Genomic DNA, 20,887 nt, shown 5'->3' on the forward strand with positions numbered 1-20,887 from the left:
GAAAGGAATCAAAAACATCGAGAATTTGGAGATGAACTGGCTTTTTTGAGTTTATAAACACTGAGCTGGTTTCCTGATGCATTTAATCTGTAATGAGAAACTTTCAAACACTAAAAAGTGACTAAAAGATGCCAACTTCTTGTTCAAATTCTCCTGTTACACCTTAAATGGTGCAGCAGTTACATTCTTGCACCTCAGGCACCATTTAAGGTGGAACAGGAAAATTAGAAAAAGAAGCTGGGGAATAAGGAACTGACTAGAGATGTGAGAAAAGCAGCTATAGCTGAGCTAAAGCTTAAAGCAGAGCAAAGGACGGCTGACTTTTCATTTAGGTTAAATTATTTAGCCTATACTAGCACATTAACACATACTGAGACATACTTATAGCCAAAATGGTAAAACAGGAATAAATTGTTGTGGCGTCAGAGGTGGCTTGATTTTTGTTGAAAGTACAAACTGGCTTTTCTTAACATTTGGGTTGCCGACCCCAATATAGGATTAATATAACCTCCATATTTTGTTTTATTTTTTGCCATTAATATAACCTGAGGTTATTTCTACAGTTTTAATAGCAATAAGTTAACGTAACTTGGGTTTATTTAAATAGTTTGTTTTATAGCATTACTATTATCTAGAGTTGCTTCTATGGTTCATTTTACAGCTCATGATTAACATAATCTAGGGTTATACTGATGGGTCATTTAATAGTACAGGAATAAATAACCTATTTTCTTCCTTCGGTTTATTTTTTTGCATGGGTATAATATAATCTGAGATTCTATGATATGTTTTATAGAATGGGGTCAATGTCATCTGAGGTTATTTTTATGGTCATTTATAATACTATGTTTGAATCTTTACTGATGTGGGAGAATGTGTTTCATAAAAATGATGGACAGGGCAGATTCAGATGAGACTAAAATCACTCAGAAACACAGACAATAATCACATGACCCCATGTGCCTAATACTGTCTGAATAGTGCTTTAAAGGCACAGTGGCAAAACAGTAGGTTTAACTGAAAAGGACAATGAGAGGCTGGAAAATAGTCCTGTAAAAATTAATCACTGTTTCCGCTACACAAAACCACACAAATGTCATAAAAGGGCATCAGAGAGGAAATAAAATGAAAGAAAAATGAAGGACATGGACCCTTTAACCTTAACCCCAGGAACACAAAGGAAATCTTTGGGCCTTTTACTCGCACTTTGCGTAAAACACACACACACATAGATCAGGTCAGTTAAGGGAGTGCCTGAAGGTGATTTTTTCTCAGTGTGTGTTCAGTAAAAGCAGGTAGTTGAATCGATAGAGCTGGTAAAGGACTTAGTACTGTGCTCAGCTGAAGCCTTTTATAAAAGCAGAGCAATTTATCAGAGTGACAAGACAGAGAGAGAGAGAGAAAGAGAGAGAGAGAGAGAGAGAGAGAGAGAGAGAGAGAGAGAGAGAGTGAGAGAGAGAGGCAGAAGAAAATCACAGCTAATATTCTGAGTGCTGTGGTGATAAGTGGTCCAGGTCTTTTGCCTCTCATATTACTGTAGATTTGTCTGAATATGTATGGGCACATTGTATGAATGTATGTATGAAGGACACTGAAGCAACACTGAAGTCTTTGATATGCAGGGTTGGGTAGTAACATGAATACATATAATGCCTCTACATAACTCAGATACAAAAAAAGATAATTGTTCCAGTAAAAATGACAGTAATCAGATTACTTGTACATTATAAAAACAGCGTGATTACTAGCTGGATTACATGCAAACCACATACATGCAAACTCTGGCCTTTGACCATTTTTTTTTTATTTTGAATAATAAATATGTCACATGAATCTTGAGAGTTTTAATTGTGGGGAATGGTGGTGGGGTGGGGCTGCCAGCAGGGAATTTGGCCTTTAGCAGCAATCCATAGTCCTCTATTTGACCAATCTATTAAATTTTTTGGAAATGTTTTGATCTTATTGTCAGAACTTAAATCTGCAGTGATTTCTCCAAAATATCTAAACCAAGCATTTTCCCTGATTTTCTATATCACCATAATGAAACTTTTCATAATGTGAAAAGACACCAACATCTTGTAAGCAGCAAAGTTGTTTACATTTTCGCTTGAACAATTTCTTTTTTCAGTAGTTTTTGAATAATGAGTGCAAAATGTTAATATATGCCAATTTGTTTCTTTGTAACTGAAACAATGAGTTCCCCCTCAATAAATATGATATAGTTGATGTGTTTGAGCAAAGAAATCACTGTCCCACACTCCATTTCCCTCAGCTCCACCCCCCAAACTAAAGGCTAATGTTTAAATTCTTAATATTTTGCATCTATTTAATGTTTAAATTCTTAAAACTTGTTTCTAAGACAAAGATAGACACCAAAGTTAAACACCATCAAAGTGTGAAATGGATATTTAAATTTCATGAAATTATTTAGAAAGATTAAGTCATTATAATCACACTATACACTTAAAGAAGATGGTTCTTTAGTGAAGAATTGTTGTAGGCTTGATATTGTAGCAATAGAACGCTTTTTGGTGCTATAGAGAACAATTTTAAAAAACGTTTGTATAGAACCATATACATCACATTCTCTGTCAATACGAAGAACCATTTATTGAATGAAAATGAACCATTTCATAACACAAAAGGTTCTTTGAGCATTTATGTTTCTATGAAGAACCGTTTTCTTTACTAAAGAGCTGTGGAAGAACATTCACTTTTTGATGATTTTATAATTTTTTAATAAAATAACCGCAGTTAAAAAAAAAAAACACCAAGGAAAGAAAAAATTATGCAAGTGTGTTACTGATTTCATTAAAAGATAAGCTGTGTTGTTTTAAAGAGGAGGCTTACAGAAGTGGAGACAGAATGTACAATCAGCCAAGGAACACTCTAACAAGAGATTAAGGCAACCAAAGCGAGCTACTCCTGCAAGCTGAGGAATATGTTGGCAGCCAATGAGCCACTGGCTGTGCGGAAAATCCTGAAAGAGATTACTACTTAAAAGAACATACACTACTGTAGGTTTTAAAAAGAACACATCACGCTCCTCTCCAGCTCCAATTCACATGGAATTCAACCCAAACAAACATCAGCACCCCCCAAATCTAAACTGCCAAAGTGGATCACCAGCTTTATATCAGGAAGAGAGAAGCAGGTGAAGCTTAGAGAATTATCCTCAAATACTAATAAAATCAGTACTAGGCCCCGTCAAGGATGCCTGGTCTCCCCACTGGTCTTTTCACTATACACTAATGACTGCCCCTCCACAGACCCCTTCAGTCAAAATCCTGAAATTTGCTATTAACTGTACAGCAAGTGATCTTATCATAGACAGCGATGACTTTGCTTACAGATGCATGGTTAAACCGCTGGTCCTCAGGGGCAGTCACAACAACTTACAGCTGAACACGCTCAATACAATGGAGGTAACAGTGGACTTCAGGAGGAGACTCGCACCCCTGTCAGACCTCACCATCCTTGATAAGACTGTGAGTCTTTCAAGTTTCTGGGAATTACAAACACCAAGGACCTTAAATGGAACATCAACCTCATCTCCGTCACAATGAGAGCTTTGGTGTGTGGCTGAAACACTGTTTTCACAATGTGACGATTGACTAATATTCCTGATGTTTTCTCCTACTGAACATTATAGCTAAAGTTATTTGGCTGAGAACTGAGAAAGTCCTGCTGTGTGAAATACCTTCTGGTCTACATAAATCACTGTGAGTTTATATTTTTTCACATCTGTTGAAGCGGCGGTGCTTCAAGCTTAGGGAGTAAAGTACATTTTCTGGCTGGAGAAAAGTATGTAAGGCGTATGTGGGGACTCATGTGGAGAGCTATAATGTTAAAAGACATCTTGCATCTCTGATGGCTTTAAAATGCTCCCTGGCAACAGCAGCACTGGGTAATCACACACACACACTAACACACACGCACACACACACATGGAAAGGTTTAAAAGTAAATGTATGTATTTATCTCTTTGTTGGGACCCAATACCCCTCAGTATGATGAAAACATGAACATTTAGTGGTCCAGGCCACTCTTCCAATGAGAAAGAGTATTTCCTCAAAAATGGCAGCTTTTGTTAGAAAAACATAAATGTTGATCTTTGCTTGCTGAGATAAAGGAGTGAGGGTGGGTGAGGTGTAGCACAACGGCATTTACACACTCATAGAGAATATGAAAACACACAGAGACACAGGAATACACACTAATGTGTGTGTGTGTGTGTGTGTGTGTGTGTGTGTGTGTAAGCTTGTGTATTATAAAGTGTTCTGATTCAATGAAAAACATGTTTAACCAATAACAGACAAACAAAATGTGCATGAGTTTGAAAAGTGGTTTTAATTAAAGCTCCTTATCTTTAAAGTGGAAGAGTAAAACCATTTATTTTGGTTACCCTGACTAAGGTTAGGGCTAGGAATAGGACTAGCTTTAGAACATTCTTTTACATATAGACATTTGAATACAGTACAAGTGGTGTATATAATTATTATTATGTATAGGTACTTAAGCACTTTCATGTAGAATGTGAATTTCACATATTTAACAAATTGAAAATTTTATTTTACATTAAACTAAGTAAATGACTGACAAAAAGAAGTGATTGCAATTGGGCACGTCATTAGGTCACAGTGTGAAGCAGCTATAAAAACTGCTTCGCTTCCAGGCAAGGATCGTTTCTAGAATTGCTTCTAGAAGTCAATGCAGGTTCTTCACAACCAATTTCTAAAAGACCTCTTTGCAGAGAACTGCATACCATGAACATATGGAGCAGAGTGGTGTGCAAATGGGCCTTTGCTCACTTCGGCTCACAAAGTTGCCCATTTACAGTGGACGAAGAGACGCAAAAACTGGACTGTTCACGACTAGAAACTTGTTATCTGGTCAGAAGAATCTTGTTTCTGCCTGTATGTGATTGATGCTTCATTCCCATCTCTGGATTCCAAAATGACAATTCTCTCGCTCACAGGGCTGCAAATGTGACTGATTGGCATGATGACCATTCAGGAGCTTCACATGCCTGTGAAGCTGGACTAGCCTGCAAAACCCCCAAATTTAAATCCTCTTGAAAATCTGTGGGACTTCCTGGAACAACGAGTAGGACACTACATTAGGTACATTACAGTCTACTCCACACATATATATATATATATATATATATATATATATATATATATATATATATATATACACAAACACAAACACACACACACACACACACACACACACACACACATGCTTACATGTGAAACATGTCAGACTCCATGTACTAACAATGTATAAATACAAACATGCGTGTGTGTGTGTTCAGGTAATTAATCCTCTCAGATGCTCCAATCTCAGCACAGCAGAGACAAAAATCCAATCTCCTAAACGTATAGCCTCTCTTTTTCTCGCTGTGGTTGCTAATGGTTCTTTATTCACCTCTTCTTCCCTTCCTGCAGAGTATGAAAGTGAAATTAGGTGCGTGTGTGTGTGTGTGTGTGTGTGTGTGTGTGCATGTGTGTGTGTGCATATTTGTTTCTTTCATTAGAGTTTGGCTTGAAAGAGAACATCAACACAGCGCACCATGCTAAGGCTGAAAGAAATATCAAAAAACCTCATTAATGAAAGATGCATCATCCGAGAGAAATTAAACAGAACTCTATAATAATAATCATCATCATCATCATCTCCCCTTCTCATGAAAAGAGTGCTGAAATTTGCAAAGATCTATATCTCTTTTATCTCTCGACATGTGGCAGCAGGAGATGATTTTGTAGAAATTAATTAGGGCAGGCCACTGAAAGGAGGAGGCAGAGAGAGAAGGAAAGTGAGAGAGAGGAGGAGAGAGAGAGAGAGAGAGAGAGAGAGAGAGAGACAGAGAGAGAGAGACAGACAGAGAGGAGTTGGCAGTACTAAAGAGTTCATTTAGCTGTAAAGATTAGGGAGGCGAGTGTGTGAGTGAAAGAGAGATGGAGGACTTAATGAAAGTTTCATCCCAAGAGCTTTAAAAGACAATCTCCATCAGAACAGAATTGGATGAAGAAAGAGAGGAAGAGAGAGAGAGAGAGAGAGAGAGAGAGAGAGAGAGAGAGAGAGAGAGAGAAAGAAAGAGAGAGAGAGAGAGAGAGAGAGAGAGAGAGAGAGAGAGAGAAAGAGACTTATAGATAGTTTTCTTTAAAGCTGGGTTACACAACACAAGTTTTAAAATCTAATAGTTTCAAGAACAGAGAGCATAATACACTTAAGGTCAGTCTTTTCCTGGACAACAAGGTAAAAGGAGGGTATAACACACACAAGTTCTAACTATAATAAATACTCAAAACTAATTCCAACACGCCCCCCCCTGTATCATGTAATAAAAAAAAGAAAGCCAAACTGAATCTCATTGTGATTTTATGCTCATATAAGAAGTGTAGCAATAATAATAATAATAATAATAGTAATAATAAGTAATATTGGTGTTAATGATGTGGTTGTGATATGCAACAACCTACATTGTCTACATTACATACATTGTAAAGCCTCTTATTTGCTTGTCTTTAGCAGGCGGCTCCTCTATCTGTACAGTCCACTCCATTCGCAGTATGGATACACACCTCTTCATCTTTCTCTCTCTCTCCTAGATCTCCCACTCCTTACTGCCTGAATCACTCCTTCAGTTACTTCGCTGACAATCTCACTATACAACGGAGGAGGGAACAAGTTACTGACTTGCACGTAACAAGTGAGTCTCAAGTCTTCACACTCAAGTCCCAAGTCAAGATAGTTCATTCTCAATTCAAGTCCCAAGTCAGTACAGGTGAGTCTCAAGTCAATAGCTGTATATTAACATTTTATTTTATTTTTCTTTACCAAAAACTAAAATACAACATCCATGATACACACATAACCATGGCAGACACACTGGTATACACAGAGAGTAGAGCACTACACTGATCAAGCATAACACTCCAAAAAACTCCAGCAGCACTGCTGTGTCTGATCCACTCGTACCAGTGCAACACACACTAACACACCACCACCACATCAGTGTTACTGCAGTGCTGAGAATGATCCAACACCCAAAGAGTACCTGCTCTGTGACGGTCCATGGGGGTCCTGACCACTGAAGAACAGGGTAAAAGGGGGCTAACAAAGTATCAGAGAAACAGATGGACTACAGTCTGTAACTGTAGAACTACTAAGTGCTCCTATAGAGTAAGTGGGGCTGATAAAATGGACAATGACCGGAGAAACAGGGAGGTGGTCATAATGTTATGCCTGATTGATGTATATATGAAAACAGTTTTAAAAGTACTACTGAACTGATTTTTGAGAACATTGGATGCACAGGATTAAAATAAAAACTAGCTCAGCCACTTAAAAACAACATGAGCTGAATAAAGTTTACAGAAAAGACAGCAAAACAATGCATATAAGCTGAAGTTGACTTTTTAATCGACAGCTTCTTCTTTGAATTTTCTGTTCCACCTTAAATGGTGCAGCAGTTATTTTCCAGCTCCTGATTGCTGCAACATTTAAGGTGGATGGCAAATTCCAACAAGAAGCTATCAAATTAAAAGTCAACTTCAGCCTTGTGGTGAATGCTGCACTTGTTTTACCTGCACAAGCTGTTAAAATTGATCGAACAGAGAGAGCTGTGTCTCTTTTGTCCTGCTAGCAGGAGGAAAATGGTCAGTTCTCATGGTCACTTTTTCCAGTAAGAGTTTAAGTGCTGAGCGAGGGCATTGATGCTGTTGATGCTTTGCTTGTTTCCAGCTTATAGAGGCAAATTTGAGCTCTAACACTTCACTTGTCTTCTGAAATAAAATAAACCAGACATAAGCTCAGTGACAGACATCTGATGATGTTGCTGTTTATTCAGTTTACAGCAGGAAACTAATTCATTCATACGAATAATAATCGAATGTGTAGAGTCTGTCTGCAGTCAGATAGGGAGTCCATGTTTCTTCCACCTTGAGTCTCGAGTCTTACCAAGTCTGAGTCGCTGGTGTTGAAATCAAATTCGAGACCCAAATCTTTCTCAGTTTTCTTAAATCAAGTCTAAAGTCATCAGTTTCGTGAATCGAGTCATATAAGTTGAGTCCACACCTCTGCAATACACAACGTTTTGAGTCACACATGCTTGAAAATGTTTGAAATTCTCTGAACACTCGAGAGCTTGACTGAAAGGTTAAAGACGCTACCAGAACATCCGCACTGTCAATAATTTCCGGACGAGTTCCTGATCTGGAAGAACGCTTAGATTGTCAAAATTTCTCAGTGGGGGTAAATCATAGTGTAGAGTAGGCCTGATTTAACTTAACAGAGGGAGTGTTTAGATGATGCCATAGCATTAGCATCTCTTAGTGATAGAGGAAGAGGGTGGACCATCCTGCCCACGCTCTCCTTCTATTAGCTACATTGCTTGAAAATGTAGGCATCTGTTAACTGATGTAACAGAATAAGCAGTTACTATTCCAATCCAAGCATGTTGAGCTGTCCAGTGGTGTTGCATTAGCAGCAGTTAGAAAGTATGTGGCAGTGCTTTACGTGTCTCGGAGGAAGCATGTGATGGTCTTCACCTGCCCAGCTTAGTAGCGTCATGTGGGGAGAGAAATCAGGCAAAAACTCAATATACATCTGCAAATGTGGTATATGAGTAAACAAGTTGTGCCCTTTTTATAGCCACAGTTATCAACTGGGCCAAAACTGTGCTGGTTGAGTTTCAGATCAGTCAGAGTACAGAGTATTTCTGTAATTCTGTGAAGCTGCTTTGTGACAACATCAGCTGTAAAAAGCACTCCAAATAAATTTGATTTGATTTGATACGATACGATACATGATAAATGGCTATATTCATATTGCAATATGATTTCTTGTTCATATCTGCCTGGCAGGTTCACATCTGTGTGAACACAACTCATCTCTGAAATGACCCGCATGCACATATCAACACTTATAATGCAACACAGTCGAACTGCATGAGAAACAGAAACAAATGAACACACTGTCAGCAGAAACCTTTATCACAAAGATGATTTACTCTGAACAGCGCACAGCTGTTCGTGATTAAGATGAGAAGGTGATGAAAGGCCAGATGGCATTACTTTGCATCTACTTCTGCCACTAATGCTGCTGCCACACTGTCAACACTGGATCATAATGCCAAGTAATATGTGCTTGTGCTAGTGTTGTGGTGCTTGCATTTGGCCTTGGTCTAGTGTCTTGGTCTTGGGGCAGTAAGTATTGTGAAATTTTCCATGACCAGTCGAGTGGAAGACCCTGTTTCCTTTTTTTTGTTTTTCCCTTATTTTCGGTGAGGGCACAGCTGCATGAAGTGAAGCGGAAGAAAGCACCATGTAAAGTGGGCTCCAGTGTTAATCAGTGTGGCCGCACTCAGCATGCACTGCAACTGTGAGCATGTGCTGATTCATTTGTGCACTCATTGCCTCGAGGAGTGAGTTGAAGACACACTCACCGGCCACTTTATTAGGTAAACCTTGCTAGTAAAAGGTTGGACCCCCTTTTGCCTTCAGAACTGCCTTAATTATTCATGTCATACTTTCAACAAGGTGTTGGAAACATTCCTCAGAGATTTTGGTTGGTTATTTGAGTTACTGTTGCCTTTCTATCATCTGGAACCAGTCTGCCCATTCTCCTCTGACCTCTCACACCAAGAAGGCATTTTCGTCCACACAACTGCTGCTCACTGGATATTTTCTCTTTTTTGGACCGTTCTCTGTAAACCCTAGAGGTGGTTGTGCGTGAAAATCCCAGTAGATCTGCAGTTTCTGAAATACTCAGTCCAGCCCGTCTGGCACCAACAACCACGCCACGTTCAAAGTCACTTAAATCACCTTTCTTCCCCCGTTCTGATGCTCGGTCTGCACTTCAGCAAGTTGTCTTGACCACCTCTACATGCCTAAATGCATTGAGTTACGGCCATGTGATTGGCTGATTAGCTATTTGTGTTAACAAGCAACTGTACCTAATAAAGTGGCCAGTATAATACTGCAAAGTTTCACTCGTGAGTGACTGATATAAAAAACAGAAAATCACTTTTTTCACAAACTTTCACTGTTTTTTGCTATAAAACAAGCACAAGATCATCTAATGTTAAACGATAATATATGTTCAGTGAGAGACATTGCGCAGTAAGTTTACTTGCTAAACCAGGGTTAGGTTTTAATCCTAGTGGTTCTAATGTTCTTTACTCAGCAGGGGTTACCGTTGTGCTGCCAGCTTGCACAATATAACTTTAACAACGTGGCTATTGTTGAGCAACCATGTGCTTATTTTCCCCAAGTTTTAAGGATAGTAAATTGTTAATGTTAACAGTAAATTTAACACCATCACAATCTGTAATGACAGCACTCGAAATCTTGACCTTATTAACCTTTCCTATCTTTTTTGTGCTGCTCTGTTTACTCAGGAACGCTACTGTGGCTTGTACTCCAAAGCCCACCTGCCTCTGATGTCATGTGGGGGGGTGGGAGACATGTCTGCATCACAGAAACACGCTTATATAGTGCTGCCCTCTGGGTGGGTAGGATGGCCCCTCCAAAAAAAAAAAAAAAAAAAAAAAAAAATCAGACTGGGGCCTCCTGAGTGGCACAACCATCTAAACGTTGGCCCTATCGGAGGCCGCGAGTTCAATCCCTGGTGATGCTACAGCCATCCGTGACCGGGAGTCCAAGAGAGCATAATTGGCCTCACTCTCTCTGGGATAGCCCCCTGTCTCCCCCATCACCCCATGCTAGTCAGCACATGCTTAACAGTATTGGCAGTTGGTGCTTTCCGTCAAGCTGTCCAGTGATGTTGCGTAAGCCCCAGTTCTAAAAGATGTGGTGGCGCTTCACAGGCCTTGGAAGAAGCCTGTGCTAGCCTCAGCCCTGCTATCGCTGGTGGTATCGCGTGATTCAGGAGTCCTAACTAGTAGGTGGTATTAGATATGACTAAATTGGGGAAAAAACTGGAGGAAAAAAAATCACCAAAAATATAAATAAATAAAGTGCCAGATTTGTGTTGTCATAATCTGCTGGGACCCAAGGCTTTGGCACAAACTATATAGGCACAAACTGTCTATAAAACCTACACACATTCAGCATTTATAAAGCTAGAAACAGACAAGCACATATAAACAACACACTCACACACAAACACACACACAAACACACACACAAACACACACACACAAACACACACACTGACTCATTTTTGATTAAGCTTGTCATTTTCTGACCTCACGCCCTTGTCCAATCAAAACTGCACCTCCGTCTCACTGAAATGACCTGTCACGCTGCTCTCTCAGCCGTCATCCAATCAGAAAGCACGACTGCTCTGACAGCCATCACCACCTTCGACCTCTGTCTCATCCCTCCATCCTCTGTCTCATCCTTTACCTGTTTCTTCTCTTCATTTCTGCTCCATCTCAGACTCACATTCACTGTCCAGCGGAGGCCGAGTTGACAAGGTGAGCGAACATGAAGAAGCTTAATGTGCGAGTCAGAGTATATAGAGAGACGCTGCAGGAATGCCATTAAACACGACCAAAGTAGGCCAGTGTTTGTGACTAAGAACAGAAATGTTCTATTTTTAGCTTCTTAGATGGGAAAGAATTTATGATCAGTTCAGTTTCAGTTCATTCATTATAAAGTGTTCATTAAGTGAAAAGGACAGCTGGTGTTTTCATAAATGAAACAGTGGAGTTTTTCTTATGATGACCAAAATATGCTTCCTCCCCTCCTTTCTCCTCTCCTCCTTTCTAATCCCCTCCCTTCTTGTAATTTCTTTTCTTCTGTCTGCCTCTCCTCTTCTCCTGTCCTCTCGTACCTTCTTTTCTCTTCTACTCCTTTCTCCACCTCTCCTACTTTCTCTTTCCTTTTCCTCTCCTCCTTTCTCTTCTTTTCTCCTTGTCTTCTCTTTATTGTCTTTCTTTCTCCCCTCTGCCTTTCACCTTTTCTTTCTCTGCCCTCCTCCTCTGCTTTTCTCCTTCTTTCTTAATTTCTTTATCCTCTTTTCTCCTCTCTTTCTTCTTCACCTCTCCTCCTTTTCCTCCCTTTTTCAGCTCTCCTCATGTCTCTTCTCTTTTCCTCTATTTTTCTCCTTTCTCTGCTTTTTTCCTCTCCTCTACTCCTTTCCTGTCCCCTTCTTCCACCTCTCATCCTTTCCTTTCTCTTCTCATCCTCTTTCCTCTCATTGTTCTCTTCCGCTTTCCACTCTTCTCCTTTTTCTCCTCTTCTTCTTGTCTTCTCCACCTCCTTCTTTCCTATCCTTTCCTTTCCTGTTCTCTTCTCTCATTCTTTGTTCTTTCTTCTCTCTCTTTCTTCTCTCTTTCTTCTCTCTTTCTGTCTCTCTTTTTCTGTCTCTCTCTCTCTCTCTCTCTCTCTCTCTCTCTCTCTCTCTCTCTCTCTCTCTTTCTCTCTCGCTCTCTCTCTCACTCACCTGTTCCAGTTTCCAGTGGAACTCAGCCGGTCTGAATGAATCTCCCTGTGTGAAATCCCTCCGCAGCAGAAACACCAGCCTGCAGTTGTGCACATATAGAGAGTAATGATGTCTGTTCATCTCTGAAAAAGAAATAAAGAGAGAGAGAGAGAAAAAGAGAGAGGGAGACAGGGAGAGAGAGAGAGAGAGCGAGAGAGACAGAAAGAGAGACAGAAAGAGAGAGAGAGAGAGAGAGAGAGAGAGAGAGAGAGAGAGAGAGAGAGAGAGAGAATAGTGTGATAATAAAATATCTGTGTGGGCACAAATTTAATTAGTAACACTCTCACAGTGTAAAACAGTTTAATAATACCAGTGTCAACTGATTTAAGAAGCAGTGCATTATGTTATATGTGAGGACAAAATACGTTTCACCATAATACAGTTATTACTTTTAATAATTCAGTACTATTATCAAACATATATATCACACAGTGCTGTGAAAAAGTATTTGCCCCTTCCCAATACCTTGAGTTTTTTGCATATTTGTCAAAGCTGAATGTTTCAGATCATCAAACTACTTTTAATATAAGACTTAGATAACCCAAATAAATACAAAAATGCTATTTTATAAAGAGAACTACTCACCCAGGAGCCCACAAAAGAACCCAGACAAACATCTAAAGGAACTGCAGGCCTCACCTGCCTCAGTTAAGGTCAATGCACATGATTCCACAACAATAAAGACACTAAATGGCAAAAATGGCATCTATGGGAAAGTTGCAAAGCACAAACCACTGCTGGCTGAAAAGAGCGCAAAGGCTCATCTCGCATTTGCCAAAAACATTTAGATGACCCAAAAGAATTAATATTCTGTGGACTGATGAGTCAAAGGTGGTACTTTTTAGAAGACATGGGTCCCATTACATCTGGCATAAAGCTAACACTTCATTCCACCATAAGGACATCATACCAACAGCCAAACCTGGCGGTGATAGTGTAAACATTTGCAGCTGCTTTGCTTCAGCAGGACCTGGACAACTTATAACTTACAATGAATTCAGAAACATACAGTGTGCTGCAGCTGGACTTCAGGCTGACGACTACTGACAGGTCAAACAAAATGTGAATTATAATTTTGTATTATTTTATTAGCTCTTCTTCTCATCGTGATTTGGCAATATTGTACGTAAAATAAATTCAATTGAAATAGAAGCCAGGACACAGAAAGAGATGTTCTTACTATCTATAAAATAATAATATAATAATAATAATTGCTTTGGCAATATTGCAAGTAAAGCAGCCGATAAAGGCCATTAAATTGATATGAGAGAGAGGGAGAGACGGAGGGAGAGAGAGAGTGAGAGAGACAGAGTGTGAGAGAGTATAATGATAGTCAGAAGGGGTCAGAATGATTCTTCTCGTTTCCTGCTCTCCTTTCATTTCCCCTGTTCCTCTCCTCACTCACTCCTTTTCTCTTTCTCTCTCTCTCTCTCTCTCTCTTAAGTCCAGCTTTATTGGCATGAATGATGTAACTTTATTCTAAAAGCAATTAACAATAAACATGAATAGGACAAAGAAATAAAGAAAGAAGGAAGGAAAGGGAAGGGTGGAAGGAAGAACAGGTGGCGGGAGAAGGAAGGAAAGGAAAGGGAAGGAAAAAAGAAAGGAAGGAATGAAGGAAGGAAGGGGAAGGGGTAATGAAGGAATGAAAGGAAAGGAAAGGAAAGGAAAAGAAAGGAAGAAATGAAGGAAGGAAAGGAAGCAAGGAAGGTGGAGGGGGGGAAAGAAGGAAGAAAGGAAGGAGCCACAATAGGAACTTATTCAATTATAAAACAATTAGTCAACAGTGAGAAGAAGTGTGGAGGGAACTTTTTTAAAGAGGTCGTATCATGAAAAACTCCATTTACTCTGCACCTTTGATGCTGTATGTAAACATTGTTAACATTTCAGAATGAAACATTCACTCTCCAGTTTATGGTCCATCTATTTGTGTAAGCTAACCCACAAAAACAGCCCTTTTTCAAATAACCATGTTTGTGGTGTCACAACTACCAGCACATTTACATATAAATGCTTATCCAGACCCTAGCTGTTTGGCCCCGCCCATTCACACTGAAGTTGTGAATACAGAAGTTGTTCCTATTGTTATTGTAGTGGAAGATGTTGGGGGAATTATCCAACATTGTACTGTTACTGGCAGTCAGGCAGCAAATGGATGATTGCAATCTTCTAAAGAATCCACGATTTAAAATAATTTTCTTTATATTATATACTTTTGCTGGCAGGCTCATTTGCATAAATCATTCTGAAAACAAGCACAGCCTGATTAGTTGCAATGCTCATAATGTCTCTCTCTCTCTCTCTCTCTCTCTCTCTCTCTCTCTCCCTCTCACCTGTTTTATCTGAGTTGCAAAGGAGTGTCTCTTTCTCCCCCCTCAGGCCAGGGCTGGGTCCGTGCTTCATCCAGGTTGCTATGGTGAACTGGTCCGTAAGGTTCTGAGGTGTGATCCAGTCCGGAATATTGGCCGCCTGCCGTCCATCAAAACGGTAAATGAGGTCACTGTCCCGCCCTCCATCAGTCATCAGAGACGCCGTCCAGTTAAAGGCAGCGCTCGGGGCGGGGAGGAGGTCAGTGCTGCCCGAAGAGGCTCCTGGAGATGGATGTTGCCATGGTAACCGGAGGGCAGAGATAAAAATTTTAAAAAGATTTACAGTTTGCTTGGTAAAGTGCTTTTACCGTGTGACTCTGAAAACCATGAGAAACACTGTCAGCATCACACTGACAAACAGGAACTCTTTATAGCTGCCACTAAACAACCTACAGCCTTTTATCTGAAACTAGGCTTAGAATTCAGCCTGTATGTATGGATAAAAAAAGGCCAAAGACCACCACAAACTGGACATTCTGCAACTTCCAGCACTGCTTTGTTTCTCTAAAGACCACAGAGAGAACATTCTAGAACAGTCTGAATGGGGTAGTTCATTAAAAAAGTCTGAAGAGAAATAACGCTCTAGAACAGTCTGAATGGAGGGAGAACATACTAGAACAATGTGAATGGGGTGGAGCATGCAAAACCAGTGTGAAGTGGAAGAACAATGAATAATGTAAATGGGGAACAGCGTTATAGAAAAGGGTAAATGGGTAGAACATGCTTTAATAACGTGAATGGAATAGAGCAATCTAGAATAGTTTAAATAGACAGAACATTCTAGAAGAGTGTGAATGGGGCAGAACAACGCAGAACTAAGGAAAACATTTGAGAACAGAATGAATGGGTGTGAACATTCTAGAACAGAGTAAAAGGCAAGAACACTGTAGAACAAGGTGAAGAGGAAAAACATTCTAGGACATAAATGTAAATGAGCATTCTAGAACAGCATAAATGGAAGAAAATTCTAGAATAGTGTGATAAGGAACAACATTATAGAACAGTATGAATGGGTGTGAACATCTAAGAGTGGTATGAATGAGGAGAACATTCTAGAACAAGATCATTGAGGAAGAACATTCTAGAACAGCGTAAAGAGGGAAGAACATTCTAGAACAATGTGAAGAGGATAGAACACATTAAAACGGCACAGTTGAGTAAGCATTCTAGTTTAGTGTGAACTACAAAAACATTCTGGAACAATGTCAATGGGAAACAGCGTTATAGAATGGTGTAAATGGGGTAGAACATGGTATAAGTACGTGAATGGAGTAGAGCATTCTAGAATAGTCTAAATAGAGACAACATTCTAGAACAGACTGAATGGGGCAGAACAATGCAGAACATTATAAATAAGGAAAACCTTTAAGAGCAGTGTGAAACGGTGCAAACATTCTAGAATGTAACAAGAGAACAGCATTCTAGAACAATGTAAAGAGGAAAAACATTCTAGGACATAAAGGTGATTGAGCCTAGAGTGTGATTCTAGAACAGTGTAAATGGAAGAAAATTCGAGAATAGTCTGATAAGGAAGAACTTTGTAGAATAGTATGGGTGTGAACATCTAAGAACGGTGTGAATGAGGAGAGCAATGAAAAGAGGATAGAACACTAAAATGGAACAGTTGAGCAAGCGTGGGCGAAGAACATTCTATAACAGTGTAAACAGAAGAACATTCTAGAACGATGTGAATGAGGAGAACATTCTAGAATACTGTGAACAGGGAAGAACATTCTAGAACACATTAAAATGGCACAGTTTAGTAAGCATTCTAGTTTATTGTAATTGGGACGAACATTCTAGAACAATGTGAATAGGAAGAACATTCTAGAACAGTATGAATTGGTGTGAACATCTAAGCAGTGTGGATGAGGAGACTGTTGTAGAACAGTGTAGAAAGGGAAGAACTTTCTAGGATAACAAAGAGGGAAAAACATTCTTAACCTGTGTAAAGATGAATGAGCATTACACCACAACAACCAGTTGAACATTGTAGAACAGTATAAATGAGGTACATCACTCTAGAACAGGGTAGAGAGGAAAGAACATTCTAGGATAATGTAAAGGGGGAAGAACATTCTAGAACAATATCAACAGGGAAAAATAAGAACAGTCTAGAACAATGTAAAGATGAATGAACATTCTAGAACAGTGTAAATGGAAGGACATTCTAGAACAGTGTAAATGGAAGGACATTCTAGAATAGTGTGAAGGCAAGTAAACATTCTAGGAAGTGTTAATGATGAAGAACATTCTAGAACAGTATAAACATGTTACACTATTCTATAACAGTGTAAAGAGGGAAGAACATTCTAGAACAGTATAAATAGAAGAAGATTCTAGAACAGTTTAAATGGAAGAGCATTCAAGAACAGCATGAATGGGAAGAACATTCTACAACAATGTAAATGGATGCGAATATCTAAGAGCACAGAATGAGAAGAACATTGTGTAAAGAGGGGAGAACTTTCAAGAACAGTGTAAACAGGAAAGAACATTCTAGAATAGTGTAAAGAGGGGAGAGCATTCCAGAACAGTATAGTAGGTGAAGAACATTCTAGAAAAGTATAAATGAGGTACTCTTTTCTAGAACAGTGTAATTAAGGAAGAATACTCTGAAAGAAGTGGCAGAACACTGTAAATGTGAACTGGGTGGGTTTTCTTAGACTGAGACTTCTCCACAGTACTGTCTGTCTCCTGAGTTTCCTGTTTGGGCTGTTGTCACTTGTCAAAAACACATCAGCTATTTGCCGTTTCATTTCAGAAGCAGCGAGTAGTGAGTGACCTCTATCCTGGAAAGCATGTAGCAGCTCGAAATGTTTTTGTCGACTCACATCAGTGACAAACAATCAACAATTGGTGTAGATAGTTGGTCCAAAATTGCTAAAGCATCTGAGCATGAATAGAAGCCAGCAGAGCAGGAAAGCTCTCCTTTCACTGTAAGCTACGTTAACCCTTAAGGCTACTGGATGCACTTTGCCACGCTGCATCACACAGTATCCAAATATTCAGAATCACTGGGCCTCGTTCACCAATCATTCTTAAGTAGAAATTTCTTCTTAAAATCCACTTACGTAATTTTCACAAAGATTTTGGCATTCACCATTGAGCGCGCTCAATAATGCGCTCAATAATCCGTTCATAATCAGATTTCTGCAGATATCCGATTATTCAAATGGTCATTTAAACATCACACTCTGATCTAGAAATTTGATTAAAGAGAGCTGGATTTTATCTCAGTAATCAGATTTCTCAGTGCATGTAAACTCTTACTCCAGATTTCTCAGTCTGTGCGTGCATGTTTTCATATTTGAATTTTACGCTACATTTACATTTATATTTATTTATTAATAAAATCTAATAGCAAAACATCTCACCACAGAGCTTCTGTAGAGACTTCTCTGAGTACGTCTCTCGATCGCAGCCCTTCCCAATGTGTCTGGTCTGCAGCTCCACGGTGGTCTGCACTGATGACACGGCCCCCTCACACGTCTCCAGGTGCATCTTGGGAAACAGCTGCTTACTGCCGATACCCGGTTCATAGTCCACACGCTTAGTCCAGCCTAGAGAGAGAGAGAGAGAGAGAGAGAGAGAGAGATAGAGGTTTTAAGTTCTACTCAAAATGAGCTAAAATTGTCACCACCGAAATAATCACTACTGAAACATTTGTAAAGTTTTGGTAGTGTTATGATTATTTTGATAGTAACAAAATGGAATGTTTTAGTCATTTGTTTTAATAAAATAAACATAAGATTTATTGTCACTCAAAGCAAAAGGATTTTAGTCTATAGTCCAAATCAGTCAAAAGTCTGAAATGTCTTTCGAACTCTGACTTTGCAGCCGGTCAGTAAAACGACCCAACTAAAAACTGCTTTAAACAAACCCACAACATGAACCTAGTTTTGTTTAAACTGAGATGCTGATATTGGATTATCTAAGCAATGAAAACTAGGCTGATCAACCTGCCAGGCAACTAACATGCTAAAAGAAACAGCTGCATGCAAAAGTTTGAGCACCCCTAGCTTTTTGAAGTGAGGAGAGATAAACACAACCTCAGCCCCAATACAGCAAACTGTTTAACAGAAACTTTCTGCAAATGTCAATGCAGTCGTTTCAAATCTGATTAAGTGAAAAATTAAAGGGCTGTCAAAACTGCTCTACCAAGAGCTAATTATAGGTTTGAATCCCTTCATTCTATACGCCACGCATGGTGAGCGAGACTCGTCTTGTCAAATCATCCTCAGAAAAACAGAGGTTGATGGAAAAGCTGATACATTCGCTGATACAACTTTGTGGAAATTCGAGACATTTTGAGGTCTTAAACAGCAGCAGTGCAGTGTGATTCAGAGCTCACTGCATTAAAGGATGTGACAGATTTTCATCAGTCACTCTGACACAGAGAGCAACACACATAACACACAATGATTTATACTGAATAATCAGTCTGCAGAGTGACTCATTAACTCGCTCAGTGATGAAACATCATTCATGGTACTGTGGATGGAGTCAGAGTCACTGTGCTGCACTTCTACAACCTGAATACACATTTAACTCACATAAATACACTCAGTGGCCACTTTATTAGGTACTAATAGTTGCTAGTAAAAGTTTGGACCCCTTTTTGCCTTCAGAACTGCCTTAATTCTTTGTGGCATACTTTCAACGAGGTGTTGGAAACATTCCTCAGAGATTTTGTTTGGTTATTTGAGGTACTGTTGCCTTTCTAACATATTGAACCTCATCTGCCCATTCTCCTCTGACCTCTCACATCAACAAGGCATTTTCGTCCACACAACTGCCACTCACTGGATATTTTCTCTTTTTTGGACCGTTCTCTGTAAACCCTAGAGATGGTTGTGCGTGAAAATCCCAGTAGATCAGCAGTTTCTGAAATACTCAGATCAGCCCGTCTGGCACCAACAACCACACCACGTTCAAAGTCACTTAAATCACCTTTCTTCCCCATTCTGATGCTCGGTCTGCACTCGGTCTGCACAGCAAGTTGTCTTGACCACCTCTACATGCCTAAATGCACTGAGTTGTGACCATGTGATTGGCTGATTAGCTATTTGTGTTAACAAGCAATTGAACTGAATTGTACCTAATAAAGTGGCTGGTGAGTGTATAAGAAATAACACATACACAGCCCTATATAACATCAGAATAAATGCAAATAAACCTAAATGCAGAAAAAATCTTAAGAATGTTTCTAGCATACTGTAGTTATCAATATGTTAAGAAGAACATGGTCAGAAGAAAGCAGGTTTGGTTCCTGACTTCTTGCTGTTCTCCAGCCGCCTCACGGATTAGTTCAATTCCATCAGCACCTGATTTAATTTAATGAAGGGTTGAATAGATAAACATGTACTGGAACATTGCACCGTTACTGTATACATTTTTCACGGTGTGAACCTATTTGGGTATGAAATTATACAACTACCTCCTTTTTGCGAACACACCCCACCTCCAGTGCCCCCTCCAACAACTGAAAGCTAACACATTTAAGATTAAGTGACCCTTATTAGTTCTATAACAGGGAAATATCACCTCCGCATTTAACCCATCTGTGAAGTAAAACACCACATTACACTAAGGGGCAGTTAGCACACTTGCCCAGAGTGGTGGGCAGCCCCCGTAGAGCAGTTGGGGGTTATGTGCCTTGCTCAAGGGCACCTCAGTCACATACTGTCAGCACTTCAAGTCACAGGGCCAGTTCCCTAACCCCTAAGCCCATGACTACACACATCAAATTACAATCAACTGTTCATGTAGTTTTATCCAAATTAAAGTGTTTTTAACAAATAAACAGATAAATAGCTTTGCATATCATTTTCTCACACCCCTAAAAGTGGACTGCCAAAAAACTTATCTCCAAAATCACAACTATTCAGGAAAAAAAGAAAAATAATTAATAACTTGCAATATATGTTAACTTAAAAAGATTTAATATACAGTAATGCAAGATCATTCATCATGAAATTGTCAGACAAGGGGCAGTTTATTTATAGCCATAGTGATGACACATACATCTGCTTTTCATTTGAATGTGCATGTACACT

At 39.4% G+C, this 20,887-nt stretch overlaps 1 protein-coding gene across 1 annotated transcript in view; it reads right to left on the reverse strand.

The window, feature by feature from the left end:
• LOC108440474 (calsyntenin-2) overlaps nucleotides 1-20,887 on the reverse strand; it is a 232,051-nt gene that overhangs the window by 42,801 nt on the left and 168,363 nt on the right. The window contains exons 6-8 of the mRNA XM_017719342.2: nucleotides 18,206-18,391; nucleotides 14,793-15,050; nucleotides 12,421-12,542 (exon numbers count right to left, since the gene is read on the reverse strand). Of these exons, the coding sequence (XP_017574831.1) occupies nucleotides 12,421-12,542; nucleotides 14,793-15,050; nucleotides 18,206-18,391 (566 nt within the window). The remainder of the gene's footprint in view (nucleotides 1-12,420; nucleotides 12,543-14,792; nucleotides 15,051-18,205; nucleotides 18,392-20,887) is intronic.

The sequence above is a fragment of the Pygocentrus nattereri genome, chromosome 17, assembly GCF_015220715.1.
Source record: "Pygocentrus nattereri isolate fPygNat1 chromosome 17, fPygNat1.pri, whole genome shotgun sequence".
Taxonomy (NCBI): Eukaryota; Metazoa; Chordata; class Actinopteri; order Characiformes; family Serrasalmidae; genus Pygocentrus; species Pygocentrus nattereri.